Source organism: Gavialis gangeticus, unplaced genomic scaffold (assembly GCF_001723915.1).
Source record: "Gavialis gangeticus isolate Ggan-Ray unplaced genomic scaffold, GavGan_comp1, whole genome shotgun sequence".
Classification (NCBI taxonomy): Eukaryota; Metazoa; Chordata; order Crocodylia; family Gavialidae; genus Gavialis; species Gavialis gangeticus.
The window spans coordinates 14,056,709-14,072,753 of record NW_017728964.1 but is presented as its reverse complement, the minus strand read 5'-3'; the positions used below and the strand labels follow the sequence as shown (position 1 = coordinate 14,072,753).

The following is a 16,045-nucleotide window of genomic DNA, read 5'->3' as shown; positions in this document are numbered from 1 at the left end:
CCCCTAACCCAGGTAAGTGATGCAAGTCACGTAGGCAGAGGGAGCAGGTTTCCCCCTCCCTCAGGAATGCAGCCAGCTCAAGTTACCTAAAGAGACAGGCTGAGGGTGTGGTCACAGCACAGAGATTTAAATCACAGTGTCACAGGGCAGAGATTTTTGGGGAGAAACCAAGGTGGCTTTCTGCCACAGATCTCATGGAGAATTAAAAATCAGATCATGCATGCGTACTCTGTGTAACATATTGATACATTATGTAGGTATCAGTAATATGTGAAACTGAGATTGGTGACAACTAATCATTCTATCATGGCATAAAGTGAGACCACACTGTAATATCTAACCATGAAGGGGCAAATCGTTCCTCAGTGACTTGTTATCTTCCTTCTCTTTGAATGCTGTATTTTTCAACCTGTGTTTTGTATCGGTACTGAGCTTTGTGCATTGACCCCCATGTTCACACCATCCTCTGTTTTTTGTGAGTTTACTCGCATACTGACCTGGCACAAGCCAGTCACTGACTTATAATAATGTGGCCCTGAGAGGACCCTCCAGTAAGGTCAGACAGTGCCACCCTCCTTCCTTGGCAAGCCTTGGGCTCAGGGTAGATGTCCCCAGATCCTACCCAACTGCTTTTCCTCCCATGCAGGCTCTGCCCGGACCATAACAGAAGACGATGCTAGCATCAAGACCCAGCTCTATAAGCTCACCGCCAGCGTCAGCTTCTCCTATACCAATGTTGCCTGGAAAATCTTCCTACGCAAAGAGGTGCAGCTGGAGGCCTCTAGCTGTGGGGTCATGCACAAGGGGTAGAGAAAGTCAGGAGAAAAAAACCTGGCTTTGCACTTGAGACGCACTGGAGACAGCCACACCGGTAGCTGAAGGGGGAAGCCTGGCACTGAACTAGGAGTCTGGAGATCCTTGTCCAGTTCCTGACCTTGCTGCATGTATCCTTGGGCTCATTCCTGTGCCTCACCTGCCCATTCCCTCCACTACGAGATCTAGGGATGGAAAACGTTCACAGAAGCCCTCACCAGCTGTGATCGGCTGTTTCTCTCTCCCCATAGCAGCATAGCAGGCAGGGGCTGGAGAATGCATTGAGCTACCCAGGATTCTCCCTACTTTCCACTGCTTCTCTGAGTCTCCCTTCCTCTGCTAAGAACTTCCCCTTCTTCTGCCTCAGCTTAACACTGGAGGCAGACACCTCTGCTCAGTGTTAAGGTAGCTGGATTGCAAGATACTCCCATGGAAGCAGTTTTTGTTCTGTTTCTGACACTCCTGCTGTTTTTATCCCCTTTGTTCCAGGTGTTTTACCCCAAAGAAAACTTCAGTCACCCCTATTCTCTGAACCTCCTGTGTGAGCAGGTGAGAGTCTATGTACATCCCCTGGTCCTTCCTTTATGTTCACATGCTTCTCTGGGATGCTGCCCTCACTCCCATATTGTTAATGGTTTGGGTCCCTCCCTTGGACCCATTCAAACCACATGCCCTGCTTTATCCCTGAGCCTCTAGCCACTGGGAAGCCTCAGGCACTCCACACCAGCTTTGGCCCACAGCCTCCCCCATGGAATCCTGTCTGCTTTGTCTCCCCTGCAGATCATTCAAGACACTTACTCTGACTCCTGCTTTCGGATCTCCAAGGAGGAGAGGCGGAAAATGAAAGACTTGTTGGGTAACTAGTGATTCTTCCTTACCCTATTCCTGCTTTTAGCTGCAGCCTTGTCAGTGAAAGGGACTGAGGAGAGAACCAGCTGTGGGTGGCACTTCCATAGTTGGTCATTGCGCTGCCTTGATGGCACTTCCATAGTTGGGCTTTGCATTGCCTTGATGGCTTCACTAGCATTCAGCCTCTGTGTTTATACAGCACAGTGGCCTAGGCAAAGCACTTGGGGCCCATTCACTAATCCTCATGGCATCCCTGCGACGCAGAGGAATTTTAACCCTGTTCTGATCGGGAGGGAGTAGGAAGGGAGAACTGCCCCGTGCTCCATCTTGAATGAGAGAATTGCCCCATAATTCACTTGACTACGTTGTCACGATGAGGCCATCAAGGAGAAGTTTCACAAATAGGACCACTGTGTATGAGGGTCATTGGCAGCAGAGGTTGCTCTGTCTTGAGGATTGTGCCTGGTGGGAAGGGAGTTGTAATGAAAGGCCATATTGGATGGACATGATTTTGGAACTGGGCATGTTTAGACCCAAGGGATGTTGAGAGACTGCGGGAGGCTGAGGCATCATCGTTGATAAGAAAGGCAGTTCCATTGGCCCAGACAAGGGAATCTAGCTATTCCATGCCAGCCTCTGTTCCAGGACTAGGGCAAACACTGCTGGGAAATCTAGGCGGCGCCATGAGGGTGGCTGTGGAGTAGAGACAGACTCCAGCTGTAGAGATGACCTCTATGCATGGAGATGGCAGGGGCTTGGCATGGACCCCTCCCTAGCTGCAGGAAATCTGCCTGCAAACCTCCAGCAGGGAGAGACTGCACTGTCTCTGCTGTGGGAACTCAGCCTCTGCATTGTGCCCCTGCCAGCGGAGTTCCAGGTCGGCCTGGATGCCAGCTCCATTCTGGAGGATGGACTCAAGAAGAGGATCGTGGTAGCTGCTCGAGATAACTGGGCCAACTACTTCTCCCGCCTCTTCCCAGTTCAGGTATGATTTTCTCTTTCCTCAAGATCCAGTTCAGACCAGCACCTCTCTACTCCCTCTGGTCTGAGTGAGCTGGAGATCTGCAGTCCAGGCTTGTACCCAGAGCCAGGCAGGGCATCAGATCCCTGTTGAGAGACCAAGTAGATTGTGACCCCCCCCCCAGATCCAAACACTGTGCCCTGTGAGGTGTTGATGATTATAACCTGAACCCACAATTGGTGGCTTTGGGCCATTTTGAACCTCTTCCCACCTGGCTGTTTGTCCTGCTGTCTTGCCCCACCAATCTGTCCACCACCGCCCCGCTGCAATCCTTCCCCCCCCCCACACACACACCAAGGCTTTTGGATCCTCTTCTTCTCTGCCCACACACCTTGCCTGATTCTTGTCCGGTGCTCATTCTCCACACATCCTCCACCCCAGTGTTCCCCTGTCCATCGTTCAGCATGTTTAGCTCTCACTGGCCTCTTCCTCAGTCTGCCAAGACTCTACCAGCAGGTGGACTTCTCTTTCAGGGTGAAAATGGAAGCAATGTCCAGATCCTGGGGGTTTCTCACCGGGGCCTCCGGCTGCTGAAGATAGCAAAAGCAGCTGGATTTAGCCCTGAACACCTGAAGATCCTTTGCAGCTATAGGTGAGGGAGTGGGCCTGGAGGGGAATTTGGGGAGTTACTAGAGGCAGCGGGTTGCTCCTCTTTGGGCTTCCTGCGGAGCAGAAACACTGTCTGTTGCCTTCCTGTAGTTTTGGGTGGTTCTGACTAGCACTTCCCCTGACGGTGAGGATAGAGTGTGTTTTTCTGCATCCTGCCCTTCCCCTTGTACATGGAGCAGAGACCAAGCAGAAGATCCAGTATGGCTTCCTTGGCTACACGATGCTCTTGTGAAAGGTCACTCAGCCTTTGTGGTGATTGACCTCACTGGCTGGTCCAACCTTTTTGTTTTAAAACTTGTTAGTTGTTTCTTCGGCAGCTTGAGTGTTTGCTTGGGCCCCTGTCCTAGTCCCCCTCTGTTGGTTGTCACTGCTGGGCTGGGCTGCGTCCCCAGCTCTGGTGTTGGTGGCTGGCTCATGGTGTTGGATCCTCAGTTTTGCAGACTTGATGTCCGTGGAGCTGAAGGGCAGAAACACCCTGGAGTTCTCGCTGAAGAATGAGCAGCTGATCCTGCACTCGGCAAAGGCTCAGCAAGTCAAGGCTATGGTGGAGCTCTTCCTCCAGGAGCTGAGGCAGGTATGAGAATGGTCCAGCAGCGACTGGGGGTGACCCACTGGCTCAGCACAGTAATGTGCAACTTGAGGCTTCCTCAGATGTGGTAATGAGAGTGACAGGCTGCAGCCCCTTCCTTGTCCCTTTCTTCCACAGGACTCCAACTATGTTGTTGCTCTGCGCAGCTACGTCACAGATGACAAGAGCCTGTTGAATTTCAAGAAGGGCGACATCATCAAGTTACTTCCCATTCATGGGTTGGAGCCAGGTGAGAGGGGCTCTGTGCAGGGCATAGGGACACTGCAGGAATTGATTTGTGGAGGTCTGCACTCAAAGCTCTGCATCCAGAACATTGCATCCACCATGCAAGAGGCCTTTCACTGTGTTACTGGGCCCCTGTGCCACAGAAGGAGGGAAGAGGGAGGGCCAAAGCTCCTGAAGCAAGCTAGGCTGGGCATTAGGATGCCCACCCTCAGCTCTGCCACTGACCCCAGAGTGGCTGGGTGGTGGCTTTAACCTGAGGTGCCAGGAGGGGCAGTTAGAGCTTGGAAGCCCTTTTTAGGCTGGAAGGCACTGCAGGAAATCAGGGTGCTCTTTTTGCCTAAGGCCACCATACTTCTTGGCTCTGACCCTGTTCTTACTCACCTTTGCCAGGATGGCTGTTTGGCTCCATCAACGGCCGGTCCGGCCTCTTCCCTGCCAACTTGGTGCAGCTGGCAGCAGTCCCTGATTACCTCAGTGCCAGCATGGAGAGAATTGAGGGCGTGCGGAAGAGCCCGAGGAGTGACTTGCAGGGGAAGAGCGCCAGAAGGGAGGTGAGGTCTGCGCTGGGACAGTGTTAGCAAATAAAAACCTAGTATTCTGGACTAGCCCAGGGATTGACACAACACCCCATTTGATGAGTGACAGAAAGGCTTTATTTACTACAAGTATTTAAAATCAAATCAAGTGAGCCCAAAGCAAATCAAAGTCCAGTAATTAGCTATAAGATGATGATTTTTTACCAAACAGGCGACAAAGAGGTGGTCTGTTTCTCTTCAACTTCTTGAGTAAGTCGGGCACAACAGCAACAGGTGTCAGAGAGATTTCTCACTCCTGAAGCTCACGCGCTGTTTGCTGTTTTACTGCCTTTTTATACCCTTAGTTTAGCATCTTCAAAGCATTCTTTTAGTTGTGTAAGAGAGTCTCAAGCAGTAATTGACAGGAAAAACCTGTTCATTACTGGTTATCAGAAATTTCTCATAGGAGATCTCATGAGGCTGGTTCTCTGAGGGGAGCTGATCCCACATACAGATGACAGTGCCCATCTGTCATGCCCATGTGGAAGCCTTGAGGAACACAGGTAAAGGTATACTGCCTTCCCTTAAAGGTCAAAGCAAATTGATACCGAGGGTCAGGGTCAAGGGGAATTGCAAAAAATGCCTTTGATAGATCTAACATGGAAAAACCATTGTGCACCCCCGGCTATGGAAGCCATAACCTCAGGATATTTGGCTACTATTGGTGCCTGGGCAGGGGTAAATTTGTTAAGAGCTCAGAAATTAACAGCCAAGCGCCAGGTTTTTCCATCTCCCTTTTGAACTGGCCAAGTAGGGCTGTTATTAGGGCTGGCTTGTTGCACTAAGACGCCTTGCTGGAGTAGACTATTGACAGATTTTTCCAGGCTGGGCTCTGCTGCAGCTGGGAAGCGGTATTGTCGCTGAGGAGCGGGGTCTAGTCCTGTTACTTTTTCAAGGGCATTAATTTTTCCACAATCTAATTTTGATTGGAACAGCATTTGCTATGCTTTGAACACTGGGGGGCCGTTTGGGTCAGTTTAGAATTTCAGGCGCCTTAAGGGCCAAACAGCGATGTGCTGCATGGATAACTATGGCTTCTGTGTCTTGCGCTCTCATGCTGCACCCAAGCTGAACATGAACTGTTGAATTAGCAAGGTCTACAACAGCCTGTAGGGCCCTTAGTGCATTTATTCCTAATATCCCAATTCCTCCTAATGGAGTTAAGGCAAACTCAGCCTTACTTGTGGGCAGGGCGGACGGCTTACCAACCCAGAACTGTAAGGGAGTGGAAATTGAGGCAATGGTCGAATGGCCATTAAATTCTTCAAGGGTTATAACCCGGGGACCTCTAATTTGGGAAGTCTGGAGTCCCTCACAACTTAAAATGGACAAGGATGTGCCGGAATCTAAAAGCACTTGCTGCTGCCTCAGTTTCCCCAGAGATCCTGGATCTTTCCAAAAGACCTGGATCTCAGGCCGTCCCCATTAATCATATGTTATTGGAGCAAAGGTGGTTACAGGATGTGCTGGGGAGACCGGGCTGACCTAATGTTCAGTGCGAGTGGGAGCATTCGGTGAGGTACCATTAGCGTTGCCTTGTAGGCTGCGCTCTCGGTACCTAGCCAAGCGGCAAAGAAGCTCATGTGTGGACAGTCCATCAATGGCATCGTGGGAGTTCGTACTGTAGTAAATGGCACCATACTTCTGCCCTAAAAGAATTAGTAGTGTTAACTCTGGATCCATCTCGATCAGTGGGGCGGCTGTATCCACGCCCATGACGACCAAGATATGTGGCAACCTTAGCTTTATTCTTTTGGTTAGGAGCCAATGCCGAGGTTGCATTATGAGCATCACAAAGCTGTGTCTGCATACTGGCAAAGGAGAGGCCAAGTGGAAAGTTACTTGCCACTAGCCTCACGTCACTATTTAGTGACTGTATTACTGCTGTTTTAAAATTGGGCGTGTCATAATTGACAGGTTGATCCAGAGTTGGGGGTGGAATAATTTCTGATAAATGGGCTAAATTTTTTTTCTTATTAAGAAAGAAGCCTGGGTGTTCTCTGGGCTTTTGTTTCTCAGAATAAAACAAGCCCAACATACTCTCTTTTGCTCGAAAATACTGAGTAACTCACTTTAGAGCTTCTGTGGGATCTGCACTTAGTCTAAACTTAATTCTGCCGGGAAGTCCAGTGTAGTGAGTGGGTTGCACAGATTCTCTGAGTAAAGCAAGTCAATCAGATTGGAAATGGAAGGTAGGCATGTTACAGACAGTTGTTAGCCAGTCTAAAACAGTGGAGCTGTTTAAAGGGCCAAGTGATTTAGCCAAGGCAGCTGCCTGTGCCTGCTCCAGCGGGGAGCTTTCTAACCGTGAGTGGGTATGGGTAACTTCATTTTCAGCATTTAGGACTTGTGTGGTATGGGTAGTGACAGGTGCCATTGGTACACCTGGTTTTATAGGTGCAGGGGGAGTTGAGGGAGATGCCAGTGGCGTCTGAGACTTGTGATCCGTGGTTATTGGATGCAAAGGGACTGGAGCATCTGGACTGTGTGGAGGTGGAGATGATTCTGGGATGTTACTGGGGAAGGTTTGAACCACCTTGGGAAGAACAGCTGAGATAATACCCCTGAAGGCTTTTATTTCCTCCTTAAGGGCAGCAATCTGTTGATTGCACTTGATATGATCAGCATCCTGCTGCTGTGCCTAATAGTTTTGTTCTAGCACTTACCTGATCCCTCCCTCTGCTTCTTCTGCCTTAAATTTCCAGTGATCTAGTTCAGTTTCTAATTCCTTAACCTGCCTGTCTGCTTCCTTCCTTCTTTCCCTCTCTTCCTTAATAGTGTTAAAAAAGCCAAGGCTCTGGGCAGTAAGCATTTGAGCATCAGTTTTCCAACTATCAGCCTGCTTCTCTGCGTCTTTCCATTTGTCCTCCTCTCTCTTAATAGAATCCACAAGGCTAACATTTTGGATAGTAAGTGACTGGGCATTAGTTTTCCAATTTTCAGTATCCTTTGCTGCAACCACAACCTCTAACTCATGGTTTTTAACCTCTGTGTGTAACTGAACAACTTCCTTATGCAGAGCCGGACTGACTTGAAACATACCCTGCAACAATGCCTTCTTTTTGTCCTTTTTGCCATCTTTAGGTTTAATTGTGCAAAAGACCTCCCGTTGTGAGCACAGATTTTTCCATGCCCCGAGGCCAGTGAATTTGTCAGTCTCCCAAGGACCGCTATCCAATTTCTGTTCCTGTATAAATTGTTTCATCACAGCTCCCATGAATGATTCAGTTGGTGCTGTCATGGCTAAGCAAGCAAGTTTTGTCAGCCTCTCTTCCTCCTCCCACCAAGGGAATCAGAAATCACCCTGAAGATAGGTTGGTACCCTTTTCTGTCAGGACTAATACTTGGACTATGGTATCTGGATGTGGGTCGTGAGTCCACACCCTGATACTGGCTCAAAACTGCAACAATAAAGCAACAAGAACAGCTTTTCTCCAAGCGTTTCTGTCGTCGATCCACGCCAGCCACTGATCCCAGCGGTGCCTCCAATTTGTTAGCAGATAAAAACCTAGGATTCCAGACTAGCCAAGGGATTGACACGACACCTTGTTTGATGAGTGACAGAAAGGCTTTATTTACTACAAGTATTTAAAATCGACTCAAGTGAGCCCAAACCAAATCAAAGTCCAGTAATTAGCTATAAGGTGGTGATTTCTCACCAAACAGGTGACGAAGAGGCGGTGTGTTTCTCTTCAACTGGAGTACTGTGTCCAGTTTTGGGCTCCACAATTCAAAAGGGATGTGGAGAAGTTTGATAGAGTCCAGAGAAGAGCCACACGCATGATCAGAGATCAAGAAAACAGACCTTATGATGAGAGGCTGAGAGCCATGGGACACTTTAGCCTGGAAAAGCGCAGGCTCGGGGTGATCTGGTGGCCACCTATAAGTTCATCAGGGATGCTCACCAGGATCTGGGGGAATGTCTGTTCACCAGGGCGCCCCAAGGGATGATGAGGTTGAATGGTCACAAACTCCTCCATGACTGTCTCAGGCTGGACATGAGGAAGAAATTCTTTATTGTCTGAGCCCCCAAGGCCTGGAACAGCCTGCCGCCGGAGGTGGTTCAAGCACCCACTTTGAATGCCTTGAAGACACTTCTGGATGTTTATCTTGCTGGGATCCTATGACCCCAGCTGACTTCCTGCCCTTGGGCAGGGGGCTGGACTCTGATCCTCCAGGGTCTCTTCCAGCCCAAATGTCTATGAAATTTCTCGAGTAAGTCGTGCACATCAGCAACTGGTGTCTGAGAGATTTCTCACTCTTGAAGCGTGCGCGCTGTTTGCTGTTTTACTGCCTTCTTATACCCTTAGTTTAGCATCTTCAAAGCATTCTTTTAGTTGTGTAAGAGAAAGTCTCAAGCAGTAATTGGCAGGAAGAACCTGCTCATTACTGGTTATCAGACGCTTCTAATTTGAATGAGTTACCTTCTTCGGTAACAAGAGGTGATCCAGTTTGGAACATATCAAGAAACTTATTAACAGCCACAAAAAACATACTAAATCAGGAGGAGACACCTATCACATATGGAGAATGTCTCTTCCTGCACATAAACACAAGTTAGTCACAAAAGAAATATTTACCATACTAATTAATCAAGGATAGACATTTCATATGGTTACACACCAGACAACGGAGAGTCTGCCTGAAATCATCCTGAATATAGCGAGATAAGCTGGAAGAGATACTTCATTAATCCTTCTCAGATGGCCTAGCCATGAACTCGCATCCTCTTGCAATATGCAGTTAGCATCAGTATTCTGTATTTTAACTTTTGTGAGTAGGCCCAAGCTTGGCATGAGTTTCAGAGTCATCAGACAGGGCATGGGGTTGCAGGCTTTGGTCTGCTGTAGCTCTGAGGAAGATCTCTGGAAAGGCTGAGGGAAGTTTCCAGGTAGAGGCTGGGGTTCATGGGGGGTGGTGGCAATTATCTTCTGTGATCTTAGGGCACTAGCCTGTGATTCAGGAGACCAGGTTTCAAGCCCCTGCTCTTCCACAGACTCCCTTGAGCAAGTCACTGGGCCTCCCTGTGCCTTAGCTGGGGGTGACATGGGGGTGACAGCCCTGACTTACTGCACGGGGGAGCTGGGGGGTTACAGACATTACAGATCTATGTGGTGCTTGGATATAATGGGGCTGGAGGCCAAGTGGCCAAAGGGCAAGTGAGTCCCATCCAGGTGGTGGGGGAGGCCCTGCAGGTGGGAGCCACAAGAACCTGAAGCAGGAAAGGAGACACTGGCCAGGGGTGGAAAGATCCTTCTTGAGCTAATGCCTTGGGTGGGCTGGTATCTGTCTCCTCAGAGCTTTGCCTCCAGCCTGTCATCAGAAACCGCCACCACTGCCACCTTCCCTGCTGCCGATAACTACACCATGGTGGACTTTGCCCTGGCTCACTTCCGGGAGATCCAGACCACGTGAGTAGCTCGTGCCCCTTTTGCACTTAGCGGGGGTGGGGGCGGTATTTGTGTGGCCCTAGCTGTGCAGAGGGATCTGTAGGCATCTGTGATACCACCACAAATCTCCAATCTCTCTAGGCTGGGATGGAAGGGGATGAGTGCAGAGAAGAGAAGCACAGCTGTCCTGGTCCAGCACACCAAGGTGGGTGTCCCTGGGTAAGGGAAGGATGGGGAGCCTGTGGCTGGACAGTCAGGCCCCTGGTCTCCTTTGGGATGCGGGCAGTTTGGAGGCAGCGTTTTGGAGTGAGACTGGCCTCTTCCTAGAACCTGCAATGCAACAGGTCGCCCAGCTGCGATTCTCCTGCTTACCCTGTGCTCTGGCCCTGCAGGTCCCAATCCAGGAGCCCCTGCTCCCCTACTCTGACACAGAGCTGAACGAGCTGGCTACAAAGAACTTCATGAGTAAGTAACTGCCCCTGGGCACAGCACTGCAGGGGATGGAGAGGGGCTGGCTGAGATGGCTAGAGTGGCCACACACAGGTGCTTTCCCATCAGACTAACCCAGTGGGAAGGGATCTCCATGGCACAGGGGGCTCCCGTCTTTAACAGCCACATGCCTGCCTTGTGTGCGGTGTGCTGACAGGAGAGAGAAGTGCCCAGCCCCAGGGTGCATTAGGATGAATAGACACCAAGCCCCCAGCCCAAGCACATCCAGACCTAGTCTGATGCTCATCCCTGCCTTGCAGCTTTGATGCGCTTCATGGGAGACCAGCCAAAACTCAAGAACCAGGAAGAGACTGATTACTGCTATGAAATTCTTCAGGTGTGTGACCCTTCCTGGTGACATGCAGGGGCCCCAAAGGGGGGTCAGCCCAGGAGCCAGCTTCCACAAGGGAAAGGAGCAGGGGGTCCATGATCCAGCCTTGTTGATAAGGAGAGATAGTTAAGCATAGGAGCCTGTGATTTTTGCCTCCTTAGACATTGCTCCATCACAGGCCCAAGCTCAGCATCCTCTGCTCCCAGGCAGATTCCAGGCCCATGTGGTATAGAGGCAAGGGCGTGAAAATCTCTGGGTGGGCTGTGGGAAGCCCAGAGTTGTAGGATGGTCTGTTGGCACTTGAGGGGTGGGGGACAAGGACAGGGTCAAACTTTGACACTTCCTGCTGATCTCGTGCAGCTCTGCAAAGAGAAGGAGAACCTGCGTGATGAGATTTACTGCCAGGTCATCAAGCAGGTCACCCAGAACCCCAAGCCGTGAGTACAGCCACTGGCCAGAGCTCAGCACACACATGGGGAGGATGGGGCTGCATGGCTGGAGGAAGGGGGTGGGAGCATGGGATGGAAAGAGGCTGCCAGACCAGGTGTGGGGACAAAGGTAAGGGGTGGGGGGTACCAGCCATACGGGCAGAGTGAGGACAATTGGTGTGAGAGGGTGGGCATACAGGTCCGGGAGGGAAGCTGGTTGAGAAGCCACTTCACCACTGTGATCAGCGGGGAGTTCAGCACAGAAGCACAGATCTGAGACTCCTTTTCACCCACGGGTCAATCAGCAATTCCTTCATGACTGATACAGTTTCCCTGATGGAAAGTGGTGGGGGAGGATGGAGAGAACTGGGACTTTTTTGCACCCCATCATTGACACTGTACATGTTGTCAGGTCCCTGCGCAGGGCAATGACTCCCTGCCACTCATGCCCTGGCAGGGCATGCACTTTCCAGGTGTGTCTCTGCAGCTGCCAGTAAATTCCTCTATTTCCCTGTTTAGCCCTGGCTGCTCCTTGCTCTGGATTCCTGTGCCAAACCTGCAAGAGTTAAACAGTAACTCGGGATCAAGCTTAGTCAGTGGAATTATTGCTCTGATGTCTGAGCTACAGGCGTGCTATAGGTGTGTGCTGGCCAGTGAGTCAGGCGAGCCCTCATGTCAGGGCTCCCTAAGGTGACTATTGCCTCTCTGATAAGCTGACGTGGTGCCTGGGCTCAGATATGCTCCTGCCTGCCTGGTTTCTGAGAGGCCACGCATGCTTGTTCCTTGACTCTGCTATAGGTGAGGGTAGGCAGAAATGCTGATCGGGGATGGTAGAGGAGTTAGCGCGTCTTCAGCTTGTAACGGAGGGCTATGAGGGGGTGGCCGGCTGGACTCTGCACTCCCTGAAGCAGGGCCTGTCTCACTGTTTGGAGGCCTGGTCTAGACCAGTGGTTCTCAACCTTTTTGTACCAGGATCCATTTGTAACGTTGATGGCCAGTCCTGACCTAGTCAATAGTTCAAGTAGAAAACAGCCCCCTTGCCCCTCACTCCCGACCCTGACTCCTGGCTCCTTGCAGGCTGGAACTCTCCCAGCCTACAAGGGAAAACCCGTGGTATCCCGTGCTTTTCTCCTTTGAAGGAGAATCCATTTTTAAAGTTTGTTCGCGACCGTTTCATATATTCTTGTGACTCACTTTTGCGTTGTGACCCACGGGTTGAGAAATGCTGGTCTAGATACTGCTTTGTACTGAGAGAATAGCTCATTACAGCTGTTTTTAACTCAAAATCTTTCTGTGCGAGAAATTCTGATGAGGACACCCGAGGCCTGCACCCATGTAGCTGATTCTTGACTGAGAAGGGTAATTAGCTGTACAGGTGTAGGGCACCATTATGTGGGGATGGCTGCTTCTGCAGTGGGGGTGTTGCCATCATCGCTATATCAGTGCAGTAACAGTGGTGTGGGCATGCACAGCAGTAGCTCCTTCCGGCATGATTGTGATACCGGTGACAAAGGTTAGTGGGATGGATGCTGTTGGTTCTTGTTCCCCACAGACAGCATAATGGAGCCAGCCTGGCACTAATCCTGTTATGCTCAGATGTAGGGATCTCTCTTACTCCCACCTTCCCTTCCTCTTCCTCCAACTAGGCAGCCATGTTCTAGTAAGCTTGGCACTCTGAGGAGCAGAGGTGTTGTCACTTGAGGGATGGGGACATTGGTTTTAGTTCCCTTTAACCCCCCACTCGCCATGAAGACCTCCTTCCCTTTCCACCTCCACTGCTATCCCAAGAAACCTATTCCCCTGTGCTTGTTTCTGCCCTGCAGGGAAAGCTGTGCACGTGGCTGGATGCTCCTGGGCCTGCTTGCTGGTTACTGCCTTCCCTCAAGCATCTTCATGCCCTACGCAACCAAATTCTTCCAGCAAGCCAGCTCTGATCCATCCAGCATACACCAAGGTACCAGGTGCTTCCTGGCCCTGTCAGCTCTGGCCAGCAGTGCTGGGGGCCCAGAATAATTTCTCAGCTGATCCAAACTTTCCCTTGGCTTGTAGGATGGGAGCTTGGGCACATTTCTAGCGGACTCTTAGTCTACAGGGAACCACTCTGAGCTGAGCCTAAGGGGTGAGAGACAGTGCCCACCAGATGTGTGTGAAGCTGTCCCTGGCTAGTGACTCACTGGTCTTTAGGAGAAGACCCTTCTCCCTTACAGCCCCTTCTTGCTGTGCATGCACTGGAATGGAGAGAGGCTCTCAGCCTCTACCCTAGGTCCTGCTTTGGACCCTGTGGCCCTGGGCAGAGGGGTCTGTGGAGCTTGGGGTGAAATTCTCCTAAGAATGAACAGACGAGAAAAGGCTGGAGGAGATCCTTGTGCACAGTGCACCTGATTGTCCCTGACCATGATTATGCAGGGGCAGAGTGGGGTGGGGGTAGGTGCCTCTCACCCTAAAACAGAGGCCTGGGTCTAGGGAAGGACCTTTCCAGGGAGATGCAGCCTAGTGGGCTTAGGTGCTTAATTCCCCCCCTTCCTACAGAACTAGCCAGCACCTGCCAGGGCAACCTGCGGAAGACAGTTATGTATGGGGGCCGCCGGCATCTGCCCTTCCGTGTGGAGATGGAAGCACTTCTGGTACGATGGGGGAGAACAGTGGGGTGTCTGGGGGATGAGGGGTGGCAGTGCAGGGAGGAGACAGGTGCTGTGGGATGGTGAGGAGGGATGCGGTGCACTGCAAGGGGTGAACCTGCATGATGAAGAGTGGGGTGCTGGGAGGGAGGCAGGTGCCATGGGGGATTGAGAAGGAACATGGGTGCCCAGGGTAAGTGTTGGGGCAGGTGCTGTAGGGCAAGAGGAGGCAGGTGCCTTAGCATGGAGATGTGGTGCGCAGCATGGGGGAGGTGAGTGCTGCGGTGTTGGCCAGGGGAGGCGCTACAGAGGAGGGGGCTCTAGACAGGCAGACATAAGTGTTCATGGCCACGCTGTGCTCTCCTCTGACAGAAGGGGCATGGGTCCCGCCGACTCGTGATCTTTCTGCCTGGAGTCCTGGAATATGGCACCAAAATCTGGATGTTCACTGTGAGTTTCCTGCTGCCACCCAGCTGCACCCCTTGCCTTGATCCTGGGCGGCATTATCCAGTTCCAATCCATGTGGGGAAGTCCCTTGCCTTGTGCTCTTGAAAGGATGATTGCTAGCCCCTGGGCCTGGGGCTGGCCTCAGCTTCTTGGCACACTGGGTGTTTTCACCATCATCTCCTGCTCCCTCCTGGGACATGAGGGCATCAGCACAACTCACAAGAGTCCTTGTAGTGCCAGGGACACCAGCCTGTTTCTCTGTCTGTGCTGTGGCTGTGTAGCAGGACAGCTCTTAGAGTCATCACCTTCCCATCCAGAGCACTGGGGACTGGGAAAAATCCTCTGTCCTCTGGGCTCAGCCTGTAAGTGCTGTTTCTGGGCAGCCTGCCCCTTCCTCAGGACCAAGAAAAGCTTTAGCCCTGAGTCCCATGACAACGTATTTTGGATTCTGCTGTGTGGCTCTGCTGCTTCCTGGACACACCCTCCCCACAGCAGGCTGTGATCCCAGACACATTGGTGGACAGCCCTTGGGAAGCTGCGGGCTCACCCAGCCATGGTGTTCACTTGTTCCCCTCCTCCTCTCACTGCAGGTGGCTGCAGAATTAGTGCAGGAGGTCTGTGAGCAGATGGCGGTCAGCGAGATGCAGGAAATCAAGGAGTTTGCTCTTTTTGCCACTAAGGACAATGGCAAGTAGAGGGCTAGTTTTGGGTGGAGGACCTTGTACCTGGTGAGATGAGGTCTCCATGGGATGGGGTGGCACCTGCATGTCATGGTCATGGAATGATAGGGTTGGGAGGGAACTCAAGGGTCGTTCTGTGTTACCTGCTCCTGAAATGGTCCTCTCCATTGATTGCTATTGCTATTTGATGCTGGTGTGTTCTGGGGTGGGTTGTGCCGGGTAAGGAGAGCTAGGTATCCCAGGTCAGTCACTCTCTCATGCCTGTGTGTGCAGGGAAGCTGACGAAGGCAGTCCGTCCGGAGGAGTACATCCATGACTATCTGCTAGAAGACACTTTGGTGAAACTGAAGATCCGCAGGCTCACCTGGAAAACTCCACTGCACTTTGACAACGAGGTGTACCTCAGCCTCCATTATGGCCAGGTGAGTGCTAGTGTCGGCACTTGCCATGCAAGTCCCAGGGGACTCCTGCACAGTATGTGCCTGGAGCAGAATCTAGGTTTCACCTACACAACCAAGGGATCTCTGAGGAGCCAAGTGCCTGTGGGGTCTTGAGAACTTCCCAGGAGTGGAGACTGGATCAGTGATTGTCACACACAGCATCCCACTCTTAGGAATGGCCAGCGTTCAGCCTGTGTAGTGTTTCTGGGCATATGCGTATGGGTAACACTGTAGAGGAGCTTGGGAGCCAGTCAGCTCCTGGTGGGCTGGGGTTGGATTTGTCCCTGCTTGTTGTGGGACAGGGTGAAGCTCCAGTGAGAGCTGCTCAATAGCAAAATGACCCAAGGCTTTGTAATTGCCAGCCTGCAGTGCAGCTCCTGCCCACTACAGGAAGAGCCCACACTTGCCATGGCCTGGTGTGCATGCAGGGAGAATGCCAGGCCAGCATTCAGGCTGGATTGTCTGGCATTATTATTCATGCCTGAAGGACCTGCCTCTTCCCACCTGGATTAAATGGTTCCATGGATCTTGTCCTGCTTGG

The 16,045-nt window shown here is 51.4% G+C and overlaps 1 protein-coding gene and 1 long non-coding RNA gene across 2 annotated transcripts in view; both read left to right on the top strand.

The window, feature by feature from the left end:
• MYO15B (myosin XVB) overlaps positions 1-16,045 on the top strand; it is a 51,091-nt gene that overhangs the window by 28,391 nt on the left and 6,655 nt on the right. Inside the window, exons 21-38 of the mRNA XM_019503494.1 lie at positions 647-765; positions 1,303-1,362; positions 1,594-1,669; positions 2,529-2,647; positions 3,157-3,275; positions 3,725-3,866; positions 3,999-4,110; positions 4,497-4,657; positions 9,980-10,092; positions 10,213-10,276; positions 10,464-10,536; positions 10,821-10,897; positions 11,252-11,328; positions 13,143-13,273; positions 13,849-13,943; positions 14,310-14,387; positions 14,975-15,071; positions 15,338-15,486. Coding sequence (XP_019359039.1) covers positions 647-765; positions 1,303-1,362; positions 1,594-1,669; positions 2,529-2,647; positions 3,157-3,275; positions 3,725-3,866; positions 3,999-4,110; positions 4,497-4,657; positions 9,980-10,092; positions 10,213-10,276; positions 10,464-10,536; positions 10,821-10,897; positions 11,252-11,328; positions 13,143-13,273; positions 13,849-13,943; positions 14,310-14,387; positions 14,975-15,071; positions 15,338-15,486 — 1,862 coding nt within the window. The remainder of the gene's footprint in view (positions 1-646; positions 766-1,302; positions 1,363-1,593; positions 1,670-2,528; positions 2,648-3,156; positions 3,276-3,724; positions 3,867-3,998; positions 4,111-4,496; positions 4,658-9,979; positions 10,093-10,212; positions 10,277-10,463; positions 10,537-10,820; positions 10,898-11,251; positions 11,329-13,142; positions 13,274-13,848; positions 13,944-14,309; positions 14,388-14,974; positions 15,072-15,337; positions 15,487-16,045) is intronic.
• On the top strand, positions 4,802-9,205 carry LOC109288164. Its single transcript, XR_002095079.1, has 3 exons — positions 4,802-4,811; positions 5,904-5,906; positions 9,034-9,205. It is a non-coding gene; the product is annotated as an uncharacterized LOC109288164 (long non-coding RNA).